Source organism: Rhinopithecus roxellana, chromosome 5 (genome assembly GCF_007565055.1).
Source record: "Rhinopithecus roxellana isolate Shanxi Qingling chromosome 5, ASM756505v1, whole genome shotgun sequence".
Taxonomy (NCBI): Eukaryota; Metazoa; Chordata; class Mammalia; order Primates; family Cercopithecidae; genus Rhinopithecus; species Rhinopithecus roxellana.
In genome coordinates, this window is record NC_044553.1 from 143,994,965 (window position 1) to 144,017,854 (window position 22,890).

A 22,890-nucleotide genomic window follows, 5' to 3' on the forward strand; every position below is an offset into this window, starting at 1 on the left:
GTAGGAAATTTTCTGCTACATATATCCCACCCACCTGTAATCTTGGGAAAGTCACTTAAATACTCCATGTCCCAGCAATGTAATATTTACTACACAGTGTGGCCACCAGAATTAAATTAGGTAGCAAATTTCAAGCACATGGAATGGTGCATTACACGTTACATGTTACATATTACATGTTAGCTGTTTTTTTATTTTATTTTATTTTTATTTTTTTGAGAGGACGTCTCGCTCTGTTGCCAGACTGGAGTGCAGTGGCACGATCTCAGCTCACAGCAGCCTCCGACTCCCTAGTTCAAGTGATTCTCCTGCCTCAGCCTCCTGAGTAGCTAGGATTACAGGCACGCACCACCACGCCCAGCTAATTTTTGTATTTTTAGTAGAGATGGGGTTTCACCATGTTGGCCAGGATGGTCTCAATCTCCTGACTTGTGATCTGCTCGCCTCAGCCTCTCAAAGTGCGGGGATTACAGGCATGAGCCGCCCCTCCCGGCCTGTTCTTATTTCCATGCTTGGTAGTCTATGACAGTGTCTCTCAAACTTTTTGCATTATCGCACCCCCCAGCCCTCTGCCACCATCCAAAGGAGATTGTGTAGATTTTTTTTTTCTAAAGGTTGCATTCCCTCATGACATTTTAATACTACAGATCTACTGTATACCTGTGGATGTACTGTAGCCACCTGGAGGGACACAAATTCTCATAACAGCTGAGATTTTTTTTAAAAATCTCCTTTCCCCAAGAACCAGCTTTTATCCTGCTGGGGAAGACTCCATATGCTCATTGGAAATGTGTGATCTATTGGGTTATAGATTATTGTGTTCCTCCTCAACCCAAGGCATCAGAGCACTGTGTTAGAGGAGGGTTGACTTTCTTTTTTTTTTTTTTTTTTTTTGAGACGGAGTCTCTCTCTGTCACCCAAGCTGGAGTGCACTGGCCAGATCTCAGCTCACTGCAAGCTCCGCCTCCCGGGTTCACGCCATTCTCCTGCCTCAGCCTCCTGAGTAGCTGGGACTACAGGCGCCCGCCACCTCGCCCGGCTAGTTTTTTGTATTTTTAGTAGAGACGGGGTTTCACCATGTTAGCCAGGATGGTCTCGATCTCCTGACCTCGTGATCCGCCCGTCTCGGCCTCCCAAAGTGCTGGGATTACAGGGTTGAGCCACCGCGCCTGGCCGACTTTCTAATGTGGGATTGAGCAAGTTTTGACCCGAGAGTCATGCTCCCTCCGCCCCTGTAAGTTTTCCTGCCAAGATGGAAGCTTAGACTTGCGAGCCATTGGTGCAGAGGGTATACAGTAAAGGTTGATGCATATCAGTGATTTTTAGAGTCTGAGAAAGCAATTAGAGTTAGGCAATATTACTTTTCCTAATAACCATTTAGCAGCAGTTTTCATTTTTGTTAATGGATTGTCATTGAAGATTCAAAGTCATTATTCATTGAACAGAAAAGTAGGGAGTGAGTGGATTCTTGCAGCAGCTAGGAGTGGGATCACAGCACCTGGGAAAAGAAAGTTTTCAGCTCCAAGAAGAAGAAATGCTTTTGGGGAGGCCTGGAAGCTGAGATTGAATTCAATGTGAATGTCTAGAAGAAGGACTTGCCTTCAGTTTACAAACAAGTTTTTGCTTTGCAGTCCTGCTATGAGAGTTGGGCGTAAGTGAGCTGTTTCTTAATCACCTTGTGTTGTAATTAGTTGTGGCATGCTTGTCTTATGTATTATGCATTTTATGTGCTTTCTACTGTATTAAGAAATCAAGCGTCTCTGTATGAGTCAGCTCAGACTGCCCGAACAAAGTACCACAGACTGCACAGACTGGATGACTTCAACAACAGAAATGTATTTTCTCGCAATTCTGGGTGCTAGGAGTTCAAGTTGTCAGCAGGGCTGGTTTCTTCTTAGGCTTTTCTCCTTAGATTGTATTGATAGATAGCTATCTTCTCTTCTCTCTTCTCTCCTACTCTCCTCTCCTCTCCTCTCCTCTCCTCTCCTCTCCTCTCCTCTCCTCTCCTCTCCTCTCCTCTCCTCTCCTCTCCTCTCCTCTCCTCTCCTCTCCTCTCCTCCCCTCCCCTCCCCTCCCCTCCCCTCCCCTCCCCTTCCCTCCCCTCCCTTCCCCTCCCCTCCTCTCCTGTCCTCCTCTCTTGGATCCTCACATGGTCTTCGCGGATGACTTGAACAACAGAAATGTATTTTCTCGCAATTCTGGGGGCTAGGAGTTCAAGCTCTCAGCAGGGCTGGTTTCTTCTTAGGCTCTTCTCCTTAGATTGTATTGATAGATAGCCGTCTTCCCTTCTCTTGGATCCTCACATGGTCTTCGCTCTGTGTATGTTTGTGTCCTAATCTCCTCCTTCTATGCAGACACCAGTCATATTGGACTAGGCCCCACCCTAAGTACTTTATTTTAACTAGCTCCTTAAAGACTCTATCTCCAAATATAGTCACATTCTGAGATACTGGGGGTTAGGACTTCAACATACGAGTTTTGGGCGGGAACAGTTTGGTCCATAACAGTACACTGTCTATCATGTGTTTATTTAATAAGTGATTTTTTTTTTTTTTTTTTTTGAGACAGAGTCTCGCTCTGTTGCCCAGGCTGGAGTGCAGTGGTGTGATCTCGGCTTACTGCAGCCTCCACCTCCCGGGTTCAAGCAATTCTCCTGCCTCAGCCTCCCAAGCAACTGGGATTACAAGAGCGAGCCTGCCATCATGTCTGGCTAATTTTTGTATTTTTAGTAGAGACTGGGTTTTGCCATGTTGACAAGGTTGGTCTCGAACTCCTGACCTGTAGTGATCCACCCGCCTCGGCCTCCCAAAGTGCTGGGATTACAGGCGAGCATCACCTTGCCCAGCTGATAAATGATTATTGAATGAGTGAATGAACAGATGAATGGATGGATGGATTTTTATTTAATTGTGGTGAATCTGTAATCTAGCAATATTCATGAGTTAAGCCATAGTGTTTCCTAAAGGTTTTGTGTTTCTTCCACCCTGATGATATGCTTAAAATATGACTTTCTTCAGCAGTGTTTCTGTTTATTCAGGAAGTATGCACGACCCTTCTCTTCTTGGAGGCAGGTCTGCTCATTATGTGAAGAGCCACTGCCCTCAACAGGCCCACGCAAACATTTATCAGGGTCCTGAGCAAGAACATGGGGAGAGGCCTGCTTTAGATCTAATTGTTCAAAAGTTACAAATCTCATTAGCAAGTTGTTTAAAAAGTATAGTAACTTTGCTTATTGTGACCCATCTGGCTTTGAGAATGTCCTGGAAGTCCAGGCAGATTTGACCTAAGAATTCTCAAACTCTACCAAATACAGAACAGAAAGTGGCAGTGCAGGGATAACTGGTCCCAGGTCTCTTCCTTTCCCACTGAAGCTCCGTCCTGAAACCCAGGAGGCTTTGCACACACACCCCAGCTCTGCACTCCTCCTCCCTAATCCGAACAAGCTTAGAAGTGTCATAACCTCAAGAGGACAGACCCAGTGGAGAGGTTCTCCAGGACCCTGTGAGAAAGTTGGAGCCAGGAAATTCTGGAATCTGGGTACCCAAGACAGAGCCCTGAAGGAGTAATACAGGCTTTGGATGGTTGTATCCCTTTGACCCTGTGCGTTCCTTACCCTGAGAGGAGGGGCGTGGGTGGTAGGTGTAATGTTGGTATTGTGGTCAATTTCAGCTTTTTCAGGAACTCTCACTGGTTTTGAGATTATTCCCATCTTCTGAATTCCCTGCAGAATGGTCAAGAGAGTTGGGGAGATAGAACATTTGGAGAAAACACTAGAGTCAGAGCTTAGCCACATGCAAAGGTAGTTAATGGAGGTGGCTGTTTCACTGCAAATTTGCTTCATTTAGTCTTGACCCTAAATAACCTAGTTTTTGCACCTGTGAGTCCCCCCAAAAGACAAAGTAACTCCTTTAGGAGACTGAGTTCTAGAAACATATGAGCAGATTTCAGGAAGAACCAGAGCATGAGTGAGCACCTGCACTCCTTAAAATGTGGCCCGCCCTCTGCAGTAAGCCATGAACTGGGGAGCAGCCCCGGAGCTCTATTCTCAGGTGAGACAGGGTCACCTCTCATGCATGACACAGCCCAGGCAGCCTTCTAGAAGTGTGTCAAACTCTATTGCACTAGTAACTTTTTTATTGCTAGGGTCACTAAAAGCCACTTTTTCAAATTATTGGAGGTTGTTTGCCAGGCTGTGCACAGAACTTCAGAAGAAGGAAAAAAGCCAATGTTTTTCTTCACCACACATAGAATAATTTATAGGTAGGGACCAATTTACTCGCTAGGGAACAGCGGGTGGCCTGTGCCTTCCCCAGTGGAAGGGACATTATGCTAAACAGGGTGGCAGGCTTCAGTGCTCATGATAGGATTCAGGAGACCCTTCTAATTAATTACATGACTGTCTTTACCCAGCGTGGGTTCCTCACTTTCTCATCAAAGCCCTTGTTTAGTCAAAGCTGTATTTCTTTTATTTATTTATTATTTATACTTCCTCTCTTTCTAAAGAGAATTTGAGACAGCTGGAAAAAAATATGTGGGGATATTTGCGAGAAGAGACTCTCTGAAATGGGACATTTGGAAAGAGAATTCTGACAGAAATTTAGAGCATACTTTTCTTCTCCAGGCTCTTGTTCTTGATGAAATTTCCTGTTCTACTTCATCATTACTTCTCAAGAACTTCTTTCAGCTCTTTACTGGGTAGATCCAGGTAGCCTCTTTGATCTTTACCTTCTCACTATACCTTCCCTGTGGGCTTTTCATTGCCATGAGAATAGATTCTAAATGGTTTACCAAAGCCATGAAGATTTGCCTGTTTAAGTCCATTAAAACTCTTGACCCTATTTCTGCACTTTGCCTTCTCCTCATTTCTCATAAAATTTCCCAGACACACTGGTCTTTCAGTTCCTGCCAGAGCTAAGGCTCTCTTTCTTATATCCTTGTGCCAGCTCTTGCCTTTACCTGGACTTACTTATTGGCCACTCTTCTCCCGAGCAGTATCATTCGTCACCCTGGATCCCCCATCCTTAGCCACTCCTCATTCTTTAGGAATGCCATTGTCTAAGATGCCATCTGTGACTGCCATATTCAAATCTACCTGACACCCACCATTACCATCCTCTGTGACCTTCTTTATTTCCTTCATGACATTGCTTACAATTTTATCATTTCTAATCTCAAGTTTTGTAGTTTTGATTAATTAATTTTTTTTTTTTGAGACAGAGTGTCCCTTTGTTGCCTAGGCTGGAGTGCAGTGGTGCAGTCTCGGCTCACTACATGCTCCACCACTGGGTTCAAGTGATTCTCCTGCCTCAGCCTCCAAAGTAGCTGGGATTACAGGCACCTGGCACCACACCCAGCTAGTTTTTGTATTTTTAGTAGAGACGGGATTTCACCATGTTGGCCAGGCTGGTCTTGAACTCCTGACCTCAGGTGGTCCACCCGCCTTGGCCTCCCAAATTGCTGGGATTACAGGCGATCTTGCTTTCTAAACATAGCACCTTCCGGAATGTAGGGACTTTATCTGTCTTGCTCACCTGTGCATCACACGGGCCTCCTGCTGCATCAGACACACAGCAGCCACTCAATTGTCTGATGAATAAATGTGTGAGAAATACTAGCCTTAAAGAAAGGTCTGATACACCTCACTTGGTTTGGAATGTTTACCAAAAACTTTTGCTTTTCTAGAGAGGGTTGCAGGCTGATGCAAAAGAATTGGTTTATTATTATGAAATTTTAAAAAGCGTCAGAGAACCAACAAGGAAAGATTTTTGAGGAAATGGAGGCTCATCAGGAAAGCACAACATATGTTGTTGCCCACTCACATGTTTTTTTCCTTGACCTGTTTCTAGAATGTATTGTCTCAGACAGCTGACCTGTCTTGGAGATGTAGTACTTTATAAGAGGAACCAAGTATGATCTCCCCAAGGACAAGGGCCTGCAGTCTAGTCAAGCGTGGGAGTGTAACTAAAGAAGGAATGAATAACCCACTCTCATTTCAAGCATAGGATTCTCTCATCACTCTCACTGTTTTAAATCTTCATTATCATCACAGACTTTACATTATTCCCTTATGTATGAATGTTCTTTTTATTGACCATAGAAGATTGAAACCTTTTTCTGGAAAAACATCACATGGTTGAGTCAAGGATGAAAAGTCAATCAAAACTAACTTTTCATGTGTGGGGGGAGGGGGCCGAGAGAGAGAGAGAGCACTCGTGTGTGTGTGTGTGTGTGTGTGTGTGTGTGTGTGTGTGTGTATATTGGGACCATCTTTCAGCTGTGTTGCCTCCCTCTGGTGGCCATTATATGCACATAGCCTGAGTGACAGGGACTGAGTCAGAACGTAACTTAACTTTTCAAAAAAAAAAAAAAAAAGAAAAAAAACCTAAGTCATTGTATGCTTCTGAGTTTTTAAAATTATTATTGGTGGGAGTTCTTTTTAAAAAAAAAAAACAGTTAAGTGGTTGAAATCGATTAGCACTAAGAAAATACGAGCTTTTTGCCTTTGGGGTAGAGTTTGAAAGCTGCCATGGCCCTCAATGAAAGCAGCATTCTGATTGTGTATAAACCTGTAAAAGGATCTGCCTGTATGTTTAAATTCTTCTGTGTTTGGAGAACACATCTCAGAATTCATTCACATGATCAAGGCCACCAGTATAGATTATTTTAAAGGTAGCTTTTAAAACCTGCTGTGTATTTTCAATATTCTCCTTCAAATTATTCCTTATGAGTATTGTGCAGCCACACTGGATATGATACTGAGGCAGCTTATCTGGGTTTTATTTTAAGCTTTAGAATGACTTGATTTGATCTTAAGCCATTTCTAGTCATGTTCTTGGGGTAGGGATGGGGGAAATGTCCTTGAGAGAAGAAGAGGGTCAAGGATAATAAGCAATACTAATTTTTCCTCTGTTTCTTATCCCCTCTTGTTCCTCAAATCCAGAAATAGTCTCCTGAACATAGCCTGACACCTCAGCATGACAGGTGTTCTGAAGATGAGAAGGCGCATTGTAAAAACCTATTTATTCAGTGAGGAAATTTTATACCATTGACATTCAGAGTCATCTCTATGATACCAAAATAGGCTTAAGCAATGAATTTTTCATTTTTTAGACTCAAAACCAGATAACTCACCTGGAAATACACAGTATGTAATTTCATTTCATGCACCTAATCAATATCTTTGACCAAAATCTGTATTCCTCTTGTGAAGGAGGCATACGATTGTCTGTTTTGTTATGTATATTACATGTGTGCAATATTAGGGTAGGGAAGTAGGCCATGTTTACATTTTTGGATTCAGTTTATTTTTTTATAAGCCTTTTTATAAGTTCTCAAAGATACTGGACTATTTTATGTTGATTCCAACTGTGGAATGGTAAAGTAGTATGCAATTAAAGTTCGGTTGAACTGTCACATTGAATTTATGTAAATATTTAGAATATATTGTTATTATATAAATAGAAATTCAAATTTTTTTGTGGTAGATCACAAATACTTACTTGATTTCAGGTCACAACCATCATAGAGGTGAGCTATTAGGTACAGACATGCCTCTCGACAAACCAAGTATGTTATAATGTTTCTGAGTGACCCTATTTCTGCAGTACTATAAGTCAATTAGAGCATGGAATTTGATGTTATTTGCTAAAACAAATATAGTGCTGTAGTAATTGCAACTATTTCCTAGTTGCATGTTCTATGCCTTTTACAAAGGACATCTAGTTTCTTTAAGCCCAGGGACTATTCATCCATCGCTCTATGTATCCCTCAATCTTTCCAGATAGCTTTAGGTAGCTTAAAACTCTTGAAAGCTATTCTGAAATATTATCTCACTGATTCCTTGTGGGACCTCAGATTGAAGATGTCAAAGAGTTTTTGCAGACTGCCTTTTCAAACAAAGTAATCATCTGAAGGTAGTTCTTTGACTCGTTCATTTATACTACAAACAGTTCTTGAATGCCTGCCACGTGCCGCTGTAGGCTCTGGGGAAATAATGGTGAGCGAAAGAAGACCAGCCGGTCTACCTAGAGCTTACAGAGAGGCAGAACAGAGGTTAGGAGCAGGCCCTGCAGCCCATCCCTGAGTTCAAGTCCTAGCCCTGTCACTTACTCACTGACCAACTTCATAAATGTCTGAACATATTTTCAGGATTGATGAATGGAAGATGTATATGTATATTACCAAAGGAAAGAACTGTGATCAATGAATGAACAAGGAAAGTAAAAGTTGATGGATTCACTACAACCAGTTCTCTACCAAATTAGGGACAAATGCTCCCTGGCACAGGAGCTTTTGTTGTTATTTAAAGTTAATCTTAGGAATGACCAAGATAATGAGTGTGTGTTTTCCACACGTTAGGTAATGTTCTAAGTGATTTACATTCCTCTAACAACCGTGAACTATTAATACTATTATTTTCTCCATTTTATATGAATTAACTGGGACATAGAGAAGTGACATAGTATGCCCAAGTTAACACAAATGGTAAGTGGAAAAGCTGTTCAGGTCCTCTGTCTCCAGAGCCCAGCTCTTTCTCATAACACCTTTTCTACCTCTCTTAAACCAGTTTATTGAGTGCCTGATTGGTACTGTTAGTCACTTGATGTGATTTATGTCTAATCTTCCCAACAATTTCCTAAGCACAGCTGATTATCCTCTTTGAGATAAAAAACAGTAAAATTCAGAGAGGTTAAGTCAATTAAGTCAGGTGCCCTTTGTCATGCTGTTAGGGAGTGGAAGCACTGAGATAAGAAAATAAATTCGGACTGACTCCAAACCCTCAACTCTTTCCACAACACAAAATCAGACCCAGAAGAGAGAAGGACCAGTTGTTTCAGTTCCCTGAAAGCAATTCCTGATAGGGAGTGGCTGGGTGGTCAAACCTTAAAGTGACTGATCATCAGCCTCACTTGGGAAAGTTGACAAATTGCACCTGACCCACCTCCTTTGCAGACCTATTAAACCACAATCTGCAGGGGTGGGGCCCAGAAACCTTCATTTCTCATCACTTTCCCCTAGTGTTTTTGATGACCCTCAGGTTTGGGGAAACAGTGTACCAAGTGATGAGGGGGAAAAATTTTTCCCAAAGGTAAGAGTCTAAGAAATCAATTATTTTCTGTGAAACATAAGATGGCTGGAATCTATTTGAACAAATGAATTAATGTTATGAATGAACTGAATTATATTCCTTTGAAATGAATTGAAAGTATATAGACATCCACTATAGAAGATCCATCTGTTATGGGCCATAGACTTTTATATATTATTAGTACTCTCTCAATTTATTTGCCTCCTGAAATCCTGCTCTACCAGCTTCCCTTCACTACTGAGGACCAACTACCCAGCCATTGCTGTCAGGAATAGCTTTCAGAGCGTCAAGACAGTTGGCTATTCTTCTGGATCTAACCACCATGCAGGCAGTAGTTGACGTGGAAAGAGGACACCCAATCCTGCAGTTCCAGATTTTAAAGGGAGCCAGGGATGATCAGTGGGATCACCCTCCTAGTGGGCTGAGAGAGGCATGTAGCAGTAGTGAAAGTGTCCTCAAGTTCATACATTTGAATTTATAACACTGGTTATTTGTTCTCAAATTACCCCCATTACTCGAACCAATTGGAAACCATGTGAGAACAACGCTTCAAATGTATTAGAGTATTTCGCGTTTGCCAAGAGCGTAGTTTTTCCTTTTTGGTCTGATTTTAATGTTTTCAATTTGAGATTGACTGGAGGCTGGAGATGGTCAACTGTTTAAACAAAGTGTTGCTTTTCTTTTCTTCCCTCCTTCCCTCCCTCTCTCCTTCTTTCTCTTTTCCCTTTTTTCTTTCTCTTTGTCTCAGTAAAGATAAATATTTGCCTAATGAGCAACTTCCAGAGGCTTGGTTGAAGTTTAGTGAACGAGATAGAAAAATGGTTTCAGGCTACAGGGTGGCTATTGATATATGTTTCCTTAAATTCCTTTGCTAATCCCCACACCTCGGTCAGCTAACTATAGGACTCTCCTGATTATTGTGCAAACAGTATTTATAACCTATAGTCAAGAATATGGAAATGTGCATAAAATCTATAAATTGCCTTAGTGTTTCCAGATTTGTAGTGCAGTCAGGCCTGTGGATTATGCACCTGCCTGTGTCTGATTTTCGGCATGAACTGCTTAACTCCAGAAGCTATAAGTCAGATATGACCCTGGGAAACTTTTCTAAGAGAATTCCTCTTCAGTATAGCTTTCTCATTTGTATCACTTCATGCGCCGCGCGGCCTTGTCACAATTCAGCCAGTGCTGAAACCATTAAGATTTTATTAGGTTTGTCCTTGTCATTCTATTATGTGATTGGCAATGCTTATTGACAATTCTTATTTTCTGTCCTATGATTTTTGTCGTCTTAGTTTATTAAGCGATCCTGGAATACAGACTCCTGGAATTAATTAGAAAAGGAAAAAACCTGTTTAGGCAGCATTAGCAGAGAAACACTGTGCAGAAAGCTTTTGCATGACTTCTGTGCTTTGAGTCTCAGTTCCTATGAAAAGAGTTAAATTACAATAAAGTAGCCTGGCATAGCTGCTGCTTTTACTGTCATCTTTAAGAGACTGGCAAGGCTGGATTCTTGCTGCCCGCAAAGAGCATTTTTTTTTTTTTTTTTTTTTTTGCGTGTTGATTTATACTCAGGTTTTTGAAACTGTGATCTCCCTTAAACGAAAATTTCTGTTTTTACCTAGCACCTGCGATTAAGCCATTCTTTATAATTCTAGTTTCCTGGAGAGGAAGCAACATATTCAATACAGTATTCACATAAACAGGGAAGTATTTAAAAATCAAAAAATACTCTTTTCCCTTTGAATTTGAAATTTATCTTGTAAAGCAATTCTTTTTATCACCAACATTTAGGCTTACAGGTGAAATGCCCAGTGATTTTGAAACATGAGTTTGTTTATCGTCTTCTAGAAGCACGACTACCTCAGTGAGAAGCAGACAGACAGCCGGGAGAAAGTATTGTGCAGTTAATGTTTTGTTCCTCCTCTCAGCTGAGCTGGGATTCATCTCTGGCTTCACATTTCAAGCAGCTTGGATCTGTATGCAGAACTTACACTTCTTCCCGGCTTGGGCCTCTCTATCCTTCTGATTTTCACAGAGCCATCCTTTCCCTGCAGTGTTTTTCCTGATAGCTCATGGGCTAGGGTAGAACTCTTTACACAGGACCAGGATTACCTGGTGCTCTAGGGTTAAGAACTCTTTACATAGAACCCTAATTCCCTGCCTACTCATTGTTCTCCCCTCACTTAACTCATGAGCCAAAAACTACATCAGCTCTGTATACAGCTGTATCCTCGTTCTAGTGCTCAATAAATATTGGTTCAATAAATTCGTGGAAAGTATATTACATTTTCATGCTTTTTGATGTCCATGGGAGAAGCATTTTTAGGTTATGTTTATTAGAAATTTATCTTAGTTTTCTCTAGAAAATTATGACAATAATGCTAACTTTCTAAAGCACTTGTAAGAAGGTGTGTGTAGATCATCGATTCTCAACAGAGGATGATTTTCCCACTCCAGGGGACATATATGTGGCAACATCAGGAGACATTTTGGGATGCACACCACAGCCCCATCGCACAGAATTATCAGCTGCAAAATGTAGTAGTGCTTAGGCTGAGAAACTGGGGTGGTTGCAAGTGCATAAAGCTTGGCAGGTCAAGGCTGATTTTATTTTGTTCTAAACAGTGGAGTTCACCTCTTTGGATATCATTAATAATAACAATTACATAGAGAATAATCAGCATTATTACGCATTTGCCATGTACAGACGTAAATTTTTTACAAGTATTATTTTATTTAACCCTGTCAACTGTGCTGTGAATTAGGAACCATTATTATCATTTTTCAGATAAGGAGACTAAGACTTGAAAAGAGAAATGTGTACTCAAGATCCTGCTGCTACTTGGTGATAGAAGTAGGATGAGAACTCAGGATCTATACTTGTTGACCATTATACTTTCTTTCTCTGTAAATATGGCCCCCAACTTAAAGTCTAAAAGGATCTCTATCTTCATTATTCAGTAGGAACCACAGCTGGAAATGCAAAGAAAATTTAAATTTAAAAATTTTAATTTAAAGGAATCATTATGGCCTAGGTGGTTGCAATTTTACTAATATTTGTACTGATTGAAAGAAAAATACAGTGCATTCACTGATAGGTGTAAGCTGTTGTTGATACGCGGAATAGAACAAATCTGCTATATGCTGTTACTTTGTGGGATTCCCAAGAAGGTCAAAGAAAGCTCCGAGAGTTTGTTTTCATTCAAAATTGAACTTGTCATAGCCGATCAACACATTGTGGTGTAGCTGGGACGTTTCTCCTATTAAGGTGTATGAACATGACAGTTTGCCCCATGTAATCTTATTAGGAGCTTTCTTCAGAACCTCATCATCTTCTTATATAATTATAAAAGAACCACTCATGAGTAAAATATGCCTGCAAGAGAGCAAGGCCCTGGGGCAAAGTCTTGGCTGATGGGGACCTATTCTCTCCTTGCAGAGGACACAGTTCAGGAAATGGAAAATTTACAGTTTGGATGCATAATAATAGTTTCTAGGCCCATCCCTGAGTGTTTGGTTGACTCCCAGTGTTAATGTCCTTGAGGCTGTTAGCTGATGAACTCGAAGCAAACACCATCATCTTCAAGTATTGATTGTTTCTTAGCCCCTAATACTTGGCCTATAAGACAACGTAGAAGCATCTATTCTTTTCATATAGGAACTTAAAGACCCTGGTGTTGCTGTTTTTCTACCTTAGGACATTCTTTTCCGTGGTTGTTTCTATCACACTTTGAAGATTCCAGTAGAATACTCAAAAACATTACATTTGATTCTTTAGTCTCACTTTCCTAGCTCTTGCGGAAGTAATTATTAATAGAACTGAACAGTTTTTTATTCTTAAATGTTTTACAGAAGTGGGCTACTGTGATGACAAGTAGCTCTTTAAGGTCCTACTAGACGTTAGTACTTGTCATCCAGAGAAACATTCTCTGTTAAGGCCAAGTGTCATACATAGTCATCGCACTGCTCCACCCAAAAGATGTAATTTACATATAAGATGTTATTTGAGACTGTCTCCCGGGGACAAAAGTGATTAGTATGCCTTATGCCTTAACTCTTCTCAAAAGAGTCATGTGACATGCTCTTGCATCTATTTTAAATCTAATAAATTAAAACATGAATGATTAAATAAGATGTTCATGGTGCTTCACAAATTTGAATGCACCCACCCCCGGCTCTCGCTAACATGCAGATTCTGGGCCTGAGGTTTAGCTTTTCTACCATCTCCCCAGGTTAGGCTCATGCTGCTGGACCAAGGACCACACTTGAGTACCAAGATGCTAGGGAACATTAAGATAGTTTGAAACTTGAGCTAAGGATGCCATCAGGCTGATTGCATTAAACTCATTTTTCCTATGCCTCCTCAGTTACATAAATTATTCTTTAAGTCTATAGAGAAGTTTCTTTTGGAAGGAATGGCATCCTTTTCAGCACCAAAATGTATATTAGGTTTTGTAAAAAATTAAATAATGCTTGACTTTTTTTTTTTTTTTTTTTTTTTTTTTTTTGAGACAGGGTCTTGCTCTGTCACCCAGGTTGGACTGCAGCAGCATGATCTTGACTCACCTTTGCCTCCTGGGCTCTGGCGATCCTCCCACCTCGGCCTTCAGAGTGGCAGAGACTACAGGCTCACACCACCACACCTGGCTAATTTATCTAATTTTTAATAGAAATGGGATTTCACTCTGTTGCCCAAGCTGGTCTTGAGCTCCTGGGCTCAGGCTATATGCCTGCCTCGGCCTCCCAAGGTGCTAGGATTACAGGTGTAAGCCACCACGTGAAATCAAGCCCTGGCATGCTTGATTTTTAATAAAGCATCATATCTCTCTCCTTTTACCTGGAAAAAGATCCCCTCCCACCCACTTTATATTTCCTAAACAATAAAAAATGAATTTTACCATTTCTGGTCATCAAAGGCATTTTTTTAGATGGCTTACAATCTTTTAAATTATAGAACATATTTACAACATCCTCGACACTTAAATAACATTTCCAGTGTTCTTTTTTTCTTTTTTAATTATATTTCTAAAGATAGCTAAGGGAACAATTTCAAGTAGTTCCTCTGTGCTTTCAGATGTAAGTTGTTTCAATCTCCTCATATTCCTGAGAATTAAGAGACTCGCAGTTTGCCGCGTCCTATCATGTTAGCTTATTTTGTAGGGAAATCAAATCTGGCACCTTTCAATTAACTTCTTTACCTCTCTAATCTAAAAACAGATGAAATACTTTCTGGAGCAAGAAGGCATGATTACTATCTGTGGATTGCCTTGACTTCCTCAACTGTGTCTTCTGTCATTTCAAAATTTACTAAAAGACCTCTAATAAAAGCAGGAAAGCACAGACGGAAAGAAGGTGGTGCTATTGAAAAATAATTTACCCCTAGTCGTGAGCTTGGCAACTCTTCAAGGGATCACAATGGTGTATCTCATCTGGACCTAGAGGTCCCGAAGGAGGAGATAAGTGGAGATGTTTTGTGGGCTGGAGCTTAGTCATTCTCCTCGGTGACTCGAGTGCAAGCTATTTTGGAGGAAGATAAAGAGGAAGGGAGACAAGAAGTGGAAAAGAAAAAAGTCTCTCTGCCTTCATACATGCCTCTGTTCACTACGTTTATACTACTTTTTTTTTCTTTGAAAAATTTTTTCTTTGAATTTTTTTTCTTTGAATGATTTGATTTTTTTAAATTACGTGGTCATGTGGTCATGACATATGTTAGGTAACAAAAAGAAAAATAAATAATGATTCCAATTTTGTTAAGTATATGTATAGAAAAAAGGAAAGTAAGCAAATCGATCAATTATCTCTGGGTGATAATACAATGAATAATCTTTATCACCTTCATACTATATTCTTTATATTTTATTCTCTAAAATTTTCCGTTAAGCATGAATAAGTTTTTGTATCAGAGTTTTAAAATACATTTTAAAAGGAAATGGCAACTAATTCAGCTACAGCTTTTTTATAACATTGTATATGAAAGTTCATATATAGTAAATGTATTTGGAAATACAATGCATTTGGAATAATTTTTCAGTAAGGATGCATCTTTTTAAGTGACTTTATTAGTCTCTATTTTGCATTTTTAAATATATAACTATGCAGGGCTTCACAGTTTCCCCTTCACTTTTGCTAGCTGTCAGTCATCACCTCTACCTTGAAACAAGTCTATGACCAGTAGGATTTGTAGATAATTATCATTAACTGATTGAGTGGATTCAGCAGTGTGCCTGTTGTAATTAAGTGTTTGGATATGCAAATAGATGAAGAATAGATAAAAGAGAAGGTACTGATAAATTCACAATACGATGGTTGATAGTGACAAGTAACAGCATGATGTCCTTTTGAAGATACTATGTTAATTATTTCTTGAATACCTTTTCAACTAAGTTACTGTTATTTGAAATTCCACTTAATGCCAGCCCTGGCCTCTCAACATTTCATTCCAATCTCATTGTTTTTGAAAGGCTCAGGGTCATATTGGCACTTCTTTCATTACTGCCCTTAACTGACCATTTCCTCTTTTCTTTCCTACAACAGATTGCAGATTGAGCTTAACCAAGAAGTTCGTAGGCTAATCAAGGCTGGCTTGACCTACAAAAGAAGAGAATTCTGCCTTGTGTTGACACGGCTGATAACTTGCCATCACCTCTTGCCAGTGTGGAAAAATTCTCCCTGTTGAATTTTTTGCACATGGAGGACAGCAGCAAAGAGGGCAACACAGGCTGATAAAACCCAGGACAGCAGGGAGATTATTTTACCATACGCCTTCAGGACGTTCCCTCTAGCTAGAGTTCTGGACTTCCGCAGAACCCGGTCCAGTCATTTTGATTTTGCTATCTGTTTATTTTTTTTTCTTTTTCTTTTTCCCACTACATTGTATTTTATTTCCGTACTTCAGAAATGGGCCTACAGACCACAAAGTGGCCCAGCCATGGGGCTTTTTTCCTGAAGTCTTGGCTTATCATTTCCCTGGGGCTCTACTCACAGGTGTCCAAACTCCTGGCCTGCCCTAGTGTGTGCCGCTGCGACAGGAACTTTGTCTACTGTAATGAGCGAAGCTTGACCTCAGTGCCTCTTGGGATCCCGGAGGGCGTAACCGTACTCTACCTCCACAACAACCAAATTAATAATGCTGGATTTCCTGCAGAACTGCACAATGTACAGTCGGTGCACACGGTCTACCTGTACGGCAACCAACTGGACGAATTCCCCATGAACCTTCCCAAGAATGTCAGAGTTCTCCATTTGCAGGAAAACAATATTCAGACCATTTCACGGGCTGCTCTTGCCCAGCTCTTGAAGCTTGAAGAGCTGCACCTGGATGACAACTCCATATCCACAGTGGGGGTGGAAGACGGGGCCTTCCGGGAGGCTATTAGCCTCAAATTGTTGTTTTTGTCTAAGAATCACCTGAGCAGTGTGCCTGTGGGGCTTCCTGTGGACTTGCAAGAGCTAAGGGTGGATGAAAATCGAATTGCTGTCATATCCGACATGGCATTCCAGAATCTCACGAGCTTGGAGCGTCTTATTGTGGACGGGAACCTCCTGACCAACAAGGGTATCGCCGACGGCACCTTCAGCCATCTCACCAAGCTCAAGGAATTTTCAATCGTCCGTAATTCGCTGTCCCACCCTCCTCCCGATCTCCCAGGTACACATCTGATCAGGCTCTATTTGCAGGACAACCAGATAAACCACATTCCTTTGACAGCCTTCTCAAATCTGCGTAAGCTGGAACGGCTGGATATATCCAACAACCAACTGCGGATGCTGACTCAAGGGGTTTTTGATAATCTCTCCAACCTGAAGCAGCTCACTGCGCGGAATAACCCTTGGTTTTGTGACTGCAGTATCAAATGGGTCACGGAATGGCTCAAATACATCCCTTCATCTCTCAACGTGCGGGGTTTCATGTGCCAAGGTCCTGAACAAGTCCGGGGGATGGCCGTCAGGGAATTAAATATGAATCTTTTGTCCTGTCCCACCACGACCCCCGGCCTGCCTCTCTTCACCCCAGCCCCGAGTACAGCTTCTCCGACCACTCAGCCTCCCACCCTCTCTGTTCCAAACCCTAGCAGAAGCCACACGCCTCCAACTCCTACCACATCGAAACTTCCCACGATTCCTGACTGGGATGGCAGAGAAAGAGTGACCCCACCTATTTCTGAACGGATCCAGCTCTCTATCCATTTTGTGAATGATACTTCCATTCAAGTCAGCTGGCTCTCTCTCTTCACCGTGATGGCATACAAACTCACATGGGTGAAAATGGGCCACAGTTTAGTAGGGGGCATCGTTCAGGAGCGCATAGTCAGCGGTGAGAAGCAACACCTGAGCCTGGTTAACCTAGAGCCCCGATCCACCTATCGGATTTGTTTGGTGCCACTGGATGCTTTTAACTACCGCGTGGTAGAAGACACCATTTGTTCAGAGGCCACCACTCACGCCTCCTATCTGAACAACGGCAGCAACACAGCATCCAGTCATGAGCAGACGACGTCCCACAGCATGGGCTCCCCCTTTCTGCTGGCGGGCTTAATCGGGGGTGCGGTGATATTTGTGCTCGTGGTCTTGCTCAGCGTCTTTTGCTGGCACATGCACAAAAAGGGGCGCTACACCTCCCAGAAGTGGAAATACAACCGGGGCCGGCGGAAAGATGATTATTGCGAGGCAGGCACCAAGAAGGACAATTCCATCCTGGAGATGACAGAAACCAGTTTTCAGATCGTCTCCTTAAATAACGATCAACTCCTTAAAGGAGATTTCAGACTGCAGCCCATTTACACCCCAAATGGGGGCATTAATTACACAGACTGCCATATCCCCAACAACATGCGATACTGCAACAGCAGCGTGCCAGACCTAGAGCACTGCCATACGTGACAGCCAGAGGCCCAGCGTTATCAAGGCGGACAGTTAGACTCTTGAGAACACACTCGTGTGTGCACGTAAAGACACGCAGATTACATTTGATAAATGTTACACAGATGCATTTGTGCATTTGAATACTCTGTAATTTATACGGTGTACTATATAATGGGATTTTAAAAAAGTGCTATCTTTTCTATTTCAAGTTAATTACAAACAGTTTTGTAACTCTTTGCTTTTTAAAACTTAAAAAAAATAGTTGCTGAAGTACTGTACAGGGTCGTACAATGAGAACCCAATGCCAAGGCAAAAAGAACGAGTGATTCTTCCTTAGGATACACATCAACCACTTCGCTGTTGAAGCTGTCAGAATAAATTCCTGGTGGTCAGATGAAAGGGCAGATTAAATGGACTCATCAGGGTAAGAGGAATAATATGGGTGAAACAAGAAATGGCCCAGATAGTTTCACACTATTCCTATACCTCCAGGTCTGGAAGACAGGTAAAAAGATTCTATAATGTAATAATGGAGGTAGTTACCCTGATTTGACCCAGTGCAGGAAATGCTGAAAGCACCAGGAGGAAGCTAGTTCCCGTGAGATAAATTAACCCGGCCTGACAGAATCAAGAAAATTGAGATGAGATTTGAAAAGACCTAAAAATTCAGGGGTTGGCTTTCTGACTGGGAACTTCAAAATCACTCTTCATGCTTCCCTGGTCCTAAGTGATAACAGAGTTAGAGACTTGAGTCTGATTTCAGTCATCTTCAGGGACCGGTCTGATGTTGTAGCAAGAAAACTCCCTTTAAAAGTGTTACTGTTCAAATCATATGTCAGGTTGAATCACATTCAACAGAGATATATTCTAGAATAATTTTTTAGAAGAGGCTAATAAAATTAAGGGAAGAATTATATTGAATGGAATTATTTTTGATAATGAGAATTATTTGGGTAGATTCACTGAGGCTATGTCAACATGATATTTAGACCAACAGGTGATCAATGTTTTGAAAATACAACAATGACTTATTTAAAAATTACCCTTACTGCTATTTAGACAAAAACAACTGGTCACTGGTTCTGTTATGTCAGCTGACTTTGTTAGTATCATGTTGAAATAGCTTGAAGTAATATCTTTTATCCCCTTGCAAATTCTTGTCTTCCAATCATCTCCCATATATTTTCATAATTAGTTGTTTATAACACTTTCGTTTTTCTCCCTCTGCTCAGTATTTCAAGGACAATTATGGATGCCAGTCTTGGCTGCACAAAATATCCATATGTACTTATACATTTTTAAATGCATACTAATTTTCACTGCTAATAATTCTGTAAGGACACATCAAAGCTGGCCAAAATAATTAATTTTTAAAAAAGCGATACCTGGTTTCCACCTTGTACTGACTTTGATCCTGTTCCACTTTTGAAATTTTATTTGTTCCTTTTCCGTCGTGGATGTTCCTCTAGTTTGGCAAATGCGGAGGGATCATCAATCTTCTGTTAGCAGGACAACGCATGAAAAGCAAACAAGTCAGAGAGTGAAGGCTTGTTCCCCTAATCCTGGCAGAGCAGGGCATAGAAAAGAGAGGGATGTCCTTGCTTAATTCTAGATACTTTTGAGGCAACATCTTCATAAAACACATAGTTTAATCTTTGCCGTCCTTAGAGAAGGGCTATGGATCACATACATTATCAAAAACTACTCCCTTGGAAAAAAAATCTTTTTAAAATCAAATTTAAACATTTCACTCTGTGATGCATATTTCTTTTACCACTGGCCATTATTATAAGGACCCATGAAGTAAATGTCACCATCATCTTACTTGCTCTCTCTCTCTCAGCAAAATAAAACTGTGATGTGTCTTCTTTGTAAAAGTTTAGGTATAAAATGCTATGCAACTTTTTCTTTATAGTAAGAGCTTTATTTTCTTTAATAATATAGCCCAACTTATATGTTTTAATCTCCCGTCTCCCGCAGAATAAGCAGAAAAATATAACTGCAGCTGTATGTTAGACACAAGAATTGAAACTGTGCAGTCAGTAGAGCTGAACTTAGCTATGAATTAATTTAAATTAATTCTAAAGTGACTCTGGTTTCCATTTTAGTCTATTAGCTAGAGGGTTTTGGCTGTTGCTTTTTTTAAAGTTAGGTCCGCACAGTGAAGGGAAAAGAGTCTGTGAAGGTGATCAGTGTAGCAGTAAGACATCTAAAATCAAGACAATGACCTGGGGGCTTTGTGTACTTAGCTGGATAATTTCCTTCTACTGTCCTCTTCCCCTTGGCTGTGTAGATAAAATTGTGCATTCAAATGATGGTACTTTGACTTTTGAGGGTTTTTATTTCTGTTATTCACAAAATAATCATTCTCATTTATGTATATTGTATGTTTCACCCCCAGTGGGATTTCTGGCTGCTGAAATCGCTTTGGGCTAGGAAAAACAAGGATGAAGAGGTTCCTGTCATTTCTTACGGAGTTCACAGAATTATTTGGGGCTTAAGTAGTACAATGGAGACAGTCATGTGCAATGCTTCAGGTGGTCTGACGGGGTCCCTTTTGCTGGAGGTGTTCCTGAAGAGATTGAACCTAGTAACAGGCTTTATTTTCATCTTGTGTACAACACGACAAAGACTGCTAAGATTAAAATCCGTCTCCCATTTGTTACAGCCTCACCTGCACCAGGATAGAAAGCACATGATGGAATCTGTGATGTCTAATGTGTCTTACGAAAATAGCCAAACAACTGTCCCTGGGGATTCTGCTTTGATTGGCATTTTTAGTCATGGGAATGTATTTTTGCAGAAATACCTGCTTTGTGTTTGGGCCTCTCTTGCTGTCATTATCATGTATTTTGAGATGATTAGTCAAGAGTCAAGGTTGAGAGTATAGGCCAAGACCATGGAAAAAAATCCATGTTCACTGGCCAATAAAGAGCTTGATGCTGCCTGGCCAAATAAGGTGATTCAGATAGAATCTCATCCCGTTCAGAGCCCGGTAACTGTCACTGTACAGAAGACACTGAAAAGGAAGTGGCATAGTCACGATCACAAGGATATATTGACAGTTATCTATAGCCAGGGTAGTTGTTAGTACCTGCTTGTTTGGGGAGATACGTTTGATTATAGAGAGACTCTGGGCTACCTTCAAACACCATCAGATGCATTAGCAGCCCACTGCATGGGATAATCGCAGGCAGATACGAGGATTGTATCCCCTGCCTATTTTCCTTGTGTATCAAATGGAAAACATTCTCCCCTGTGAGAAATAATGCAGTTTCTAATTATCTGGATGTTCATTGAAAATATATTAGACATTCTCCCTGAGGTTACAAACAAAAACTATAATGTGACCTGTCTGGTAAAAAGTATTAATGAAGTAGCTCATATTACAACTTCGTTTTCTACCAGCACCTATCATAATAATCTTAGTCATTTCACACAAATCAGAACTTCCTTCCCCACCAGGGAGGACAACTTCATACCATGATTGAAGCATCTATTCAGAACACGAGGCAATATTGTAGTCCACAGGGAATGGATGCTTCACTTGATCGCTGGACCTCAGCTGCAGAGGCCATTGCAGCTTTTGAAAAGTGAAGTGGTTAATTTCCATTGGCATCTTTGCTTACAGCATTTTTCTCTAACCTATAACAAGGAGACATTACGTTTTACTTTAGAACATGAGAATAGCAGTTTTGCTCACGATTTACCATTCCAGCTGCAGGGGAAAGCAAAGCAGAAAACAGTGCCCCAAACGGAAAAAAGATACTTACACAGAACAAAACAGTTCTTGGTCTTTTTCTTGGTCTTGTCAAACCTTGCCTGATGCTCTTTCTAAAGTCAAAATACAAATGCTAAGAAAGCATAACTACATCCTTCTCTGATTTCTTCAGCAGGGTCAAAAGACAGTTACCAGCAATGGGGAATGCTTGTCACTGTGGAGAAAGAGTTTTGTACATGTCTGGTACCATTGTTATAACATATCAAATTTTCTTACTATAGTTTTTTGTTTTCTAGCTGCACACCCACCAGAAGAGCACAAAGGAAGGCCATCACAACAAGTATTTTAAAATTAATATCAAACATGCACATGCATGTACACACACACACACACATACACGGGGGCATTTGTAAAGGTGTCCCTGGAATGTAAGATTTATAACCGTTTAAGGCAAGGTGAAGGCATTGCCAACTGTGTGTCCCTCATAGGACTAGTGTATATTCACTGAAAGTTAACCTGATGATTTGTCATTGTTTGAACCATATGCTGATTTGCTTCTGGTTTCTGTTTAGTGTGTTCTCTCTGACAACGGGCTGGAAGATTCTGCATCACACATCCTCTGAGACCTACCATGTCGCACACTTTGTTAATGACAAACTTCACTCTACACTATACAGTACCTTGTTGATATATTCAGTAAAGTCTTATTTTAAAAGAAAACCACATTGTGTTTATCTGAGTAAGTTCATTGGGATACAGTCAATACTTGTGCTGTTAATGTAGAATAAATGATGCAGGAGGGCAGGAATAAAGGAGGTAATAGGATTTTTGTGTTCTCCTGTCATGAAGATGACTTCCATTTCTAAAGGCCATTTGATCCTTTTTGTGTGAGGAGTTTATATGAAATCCTCATGTTCTTTTAAATTTCCTAACTAAATTGTGTGTTCTTATGAATACCTTTTAGGTATACACACATACACAGAGCATCTTATTTCATATTAGTGAAATCTATGTTGTTTAGGATATAGAAAATGACATTGTACTTATCAGAATAGTCTTTTCCCCTATTCAAAATAGATGCTATTGGCTTTATTTTTTATTTTTAAATTTTGTTTAAACAAGGTGTCACCATGTTCCCCAGGCTGGTCTCAAACTCCTGGATGCAAGCAATCATCTCGCCTCGATCACCCAAAGTGCTGGGATTACAGGCATAGGA

At 40.7% G+C, this 22,890-nt stretch overlaps 1 protein-coding gene across 2 annotated transcripts in view; it reads left to right on the forward strand.

Annotated features, from left to right (window-relative positions):
* FLRT2 (fibronectin leucine rich transmembrane protein 2) overlaps window positions 1-22,397 on the forward strand; it is a 98,013-nt gene extending 75,616 nt beyond the window's left edge. The window contains exons 2-3 of one of the 2 annotated variants that reach the window (XR_004057455.1): window positions 15,626-18,377; window positions 20,355-22,397. Coding sequence is in view for 1 of the 2 variants with exons in the window: in XM_010378214.2 (XP_010376516.1) it covers window positions 15,989-17,971 (1,983 nt within the window). In the remaining variant the exon portion in view is untranslated. Of the gene's footprint in view, window positions 1-15,625 lie in introns of both variants that reach the window. The other variant, XM_010378214.2, reaches the window with a different exon arrangement.
* The last annotated feature ends 493 nt before the right edge of the window (window positions 22,398-22,890 follow it).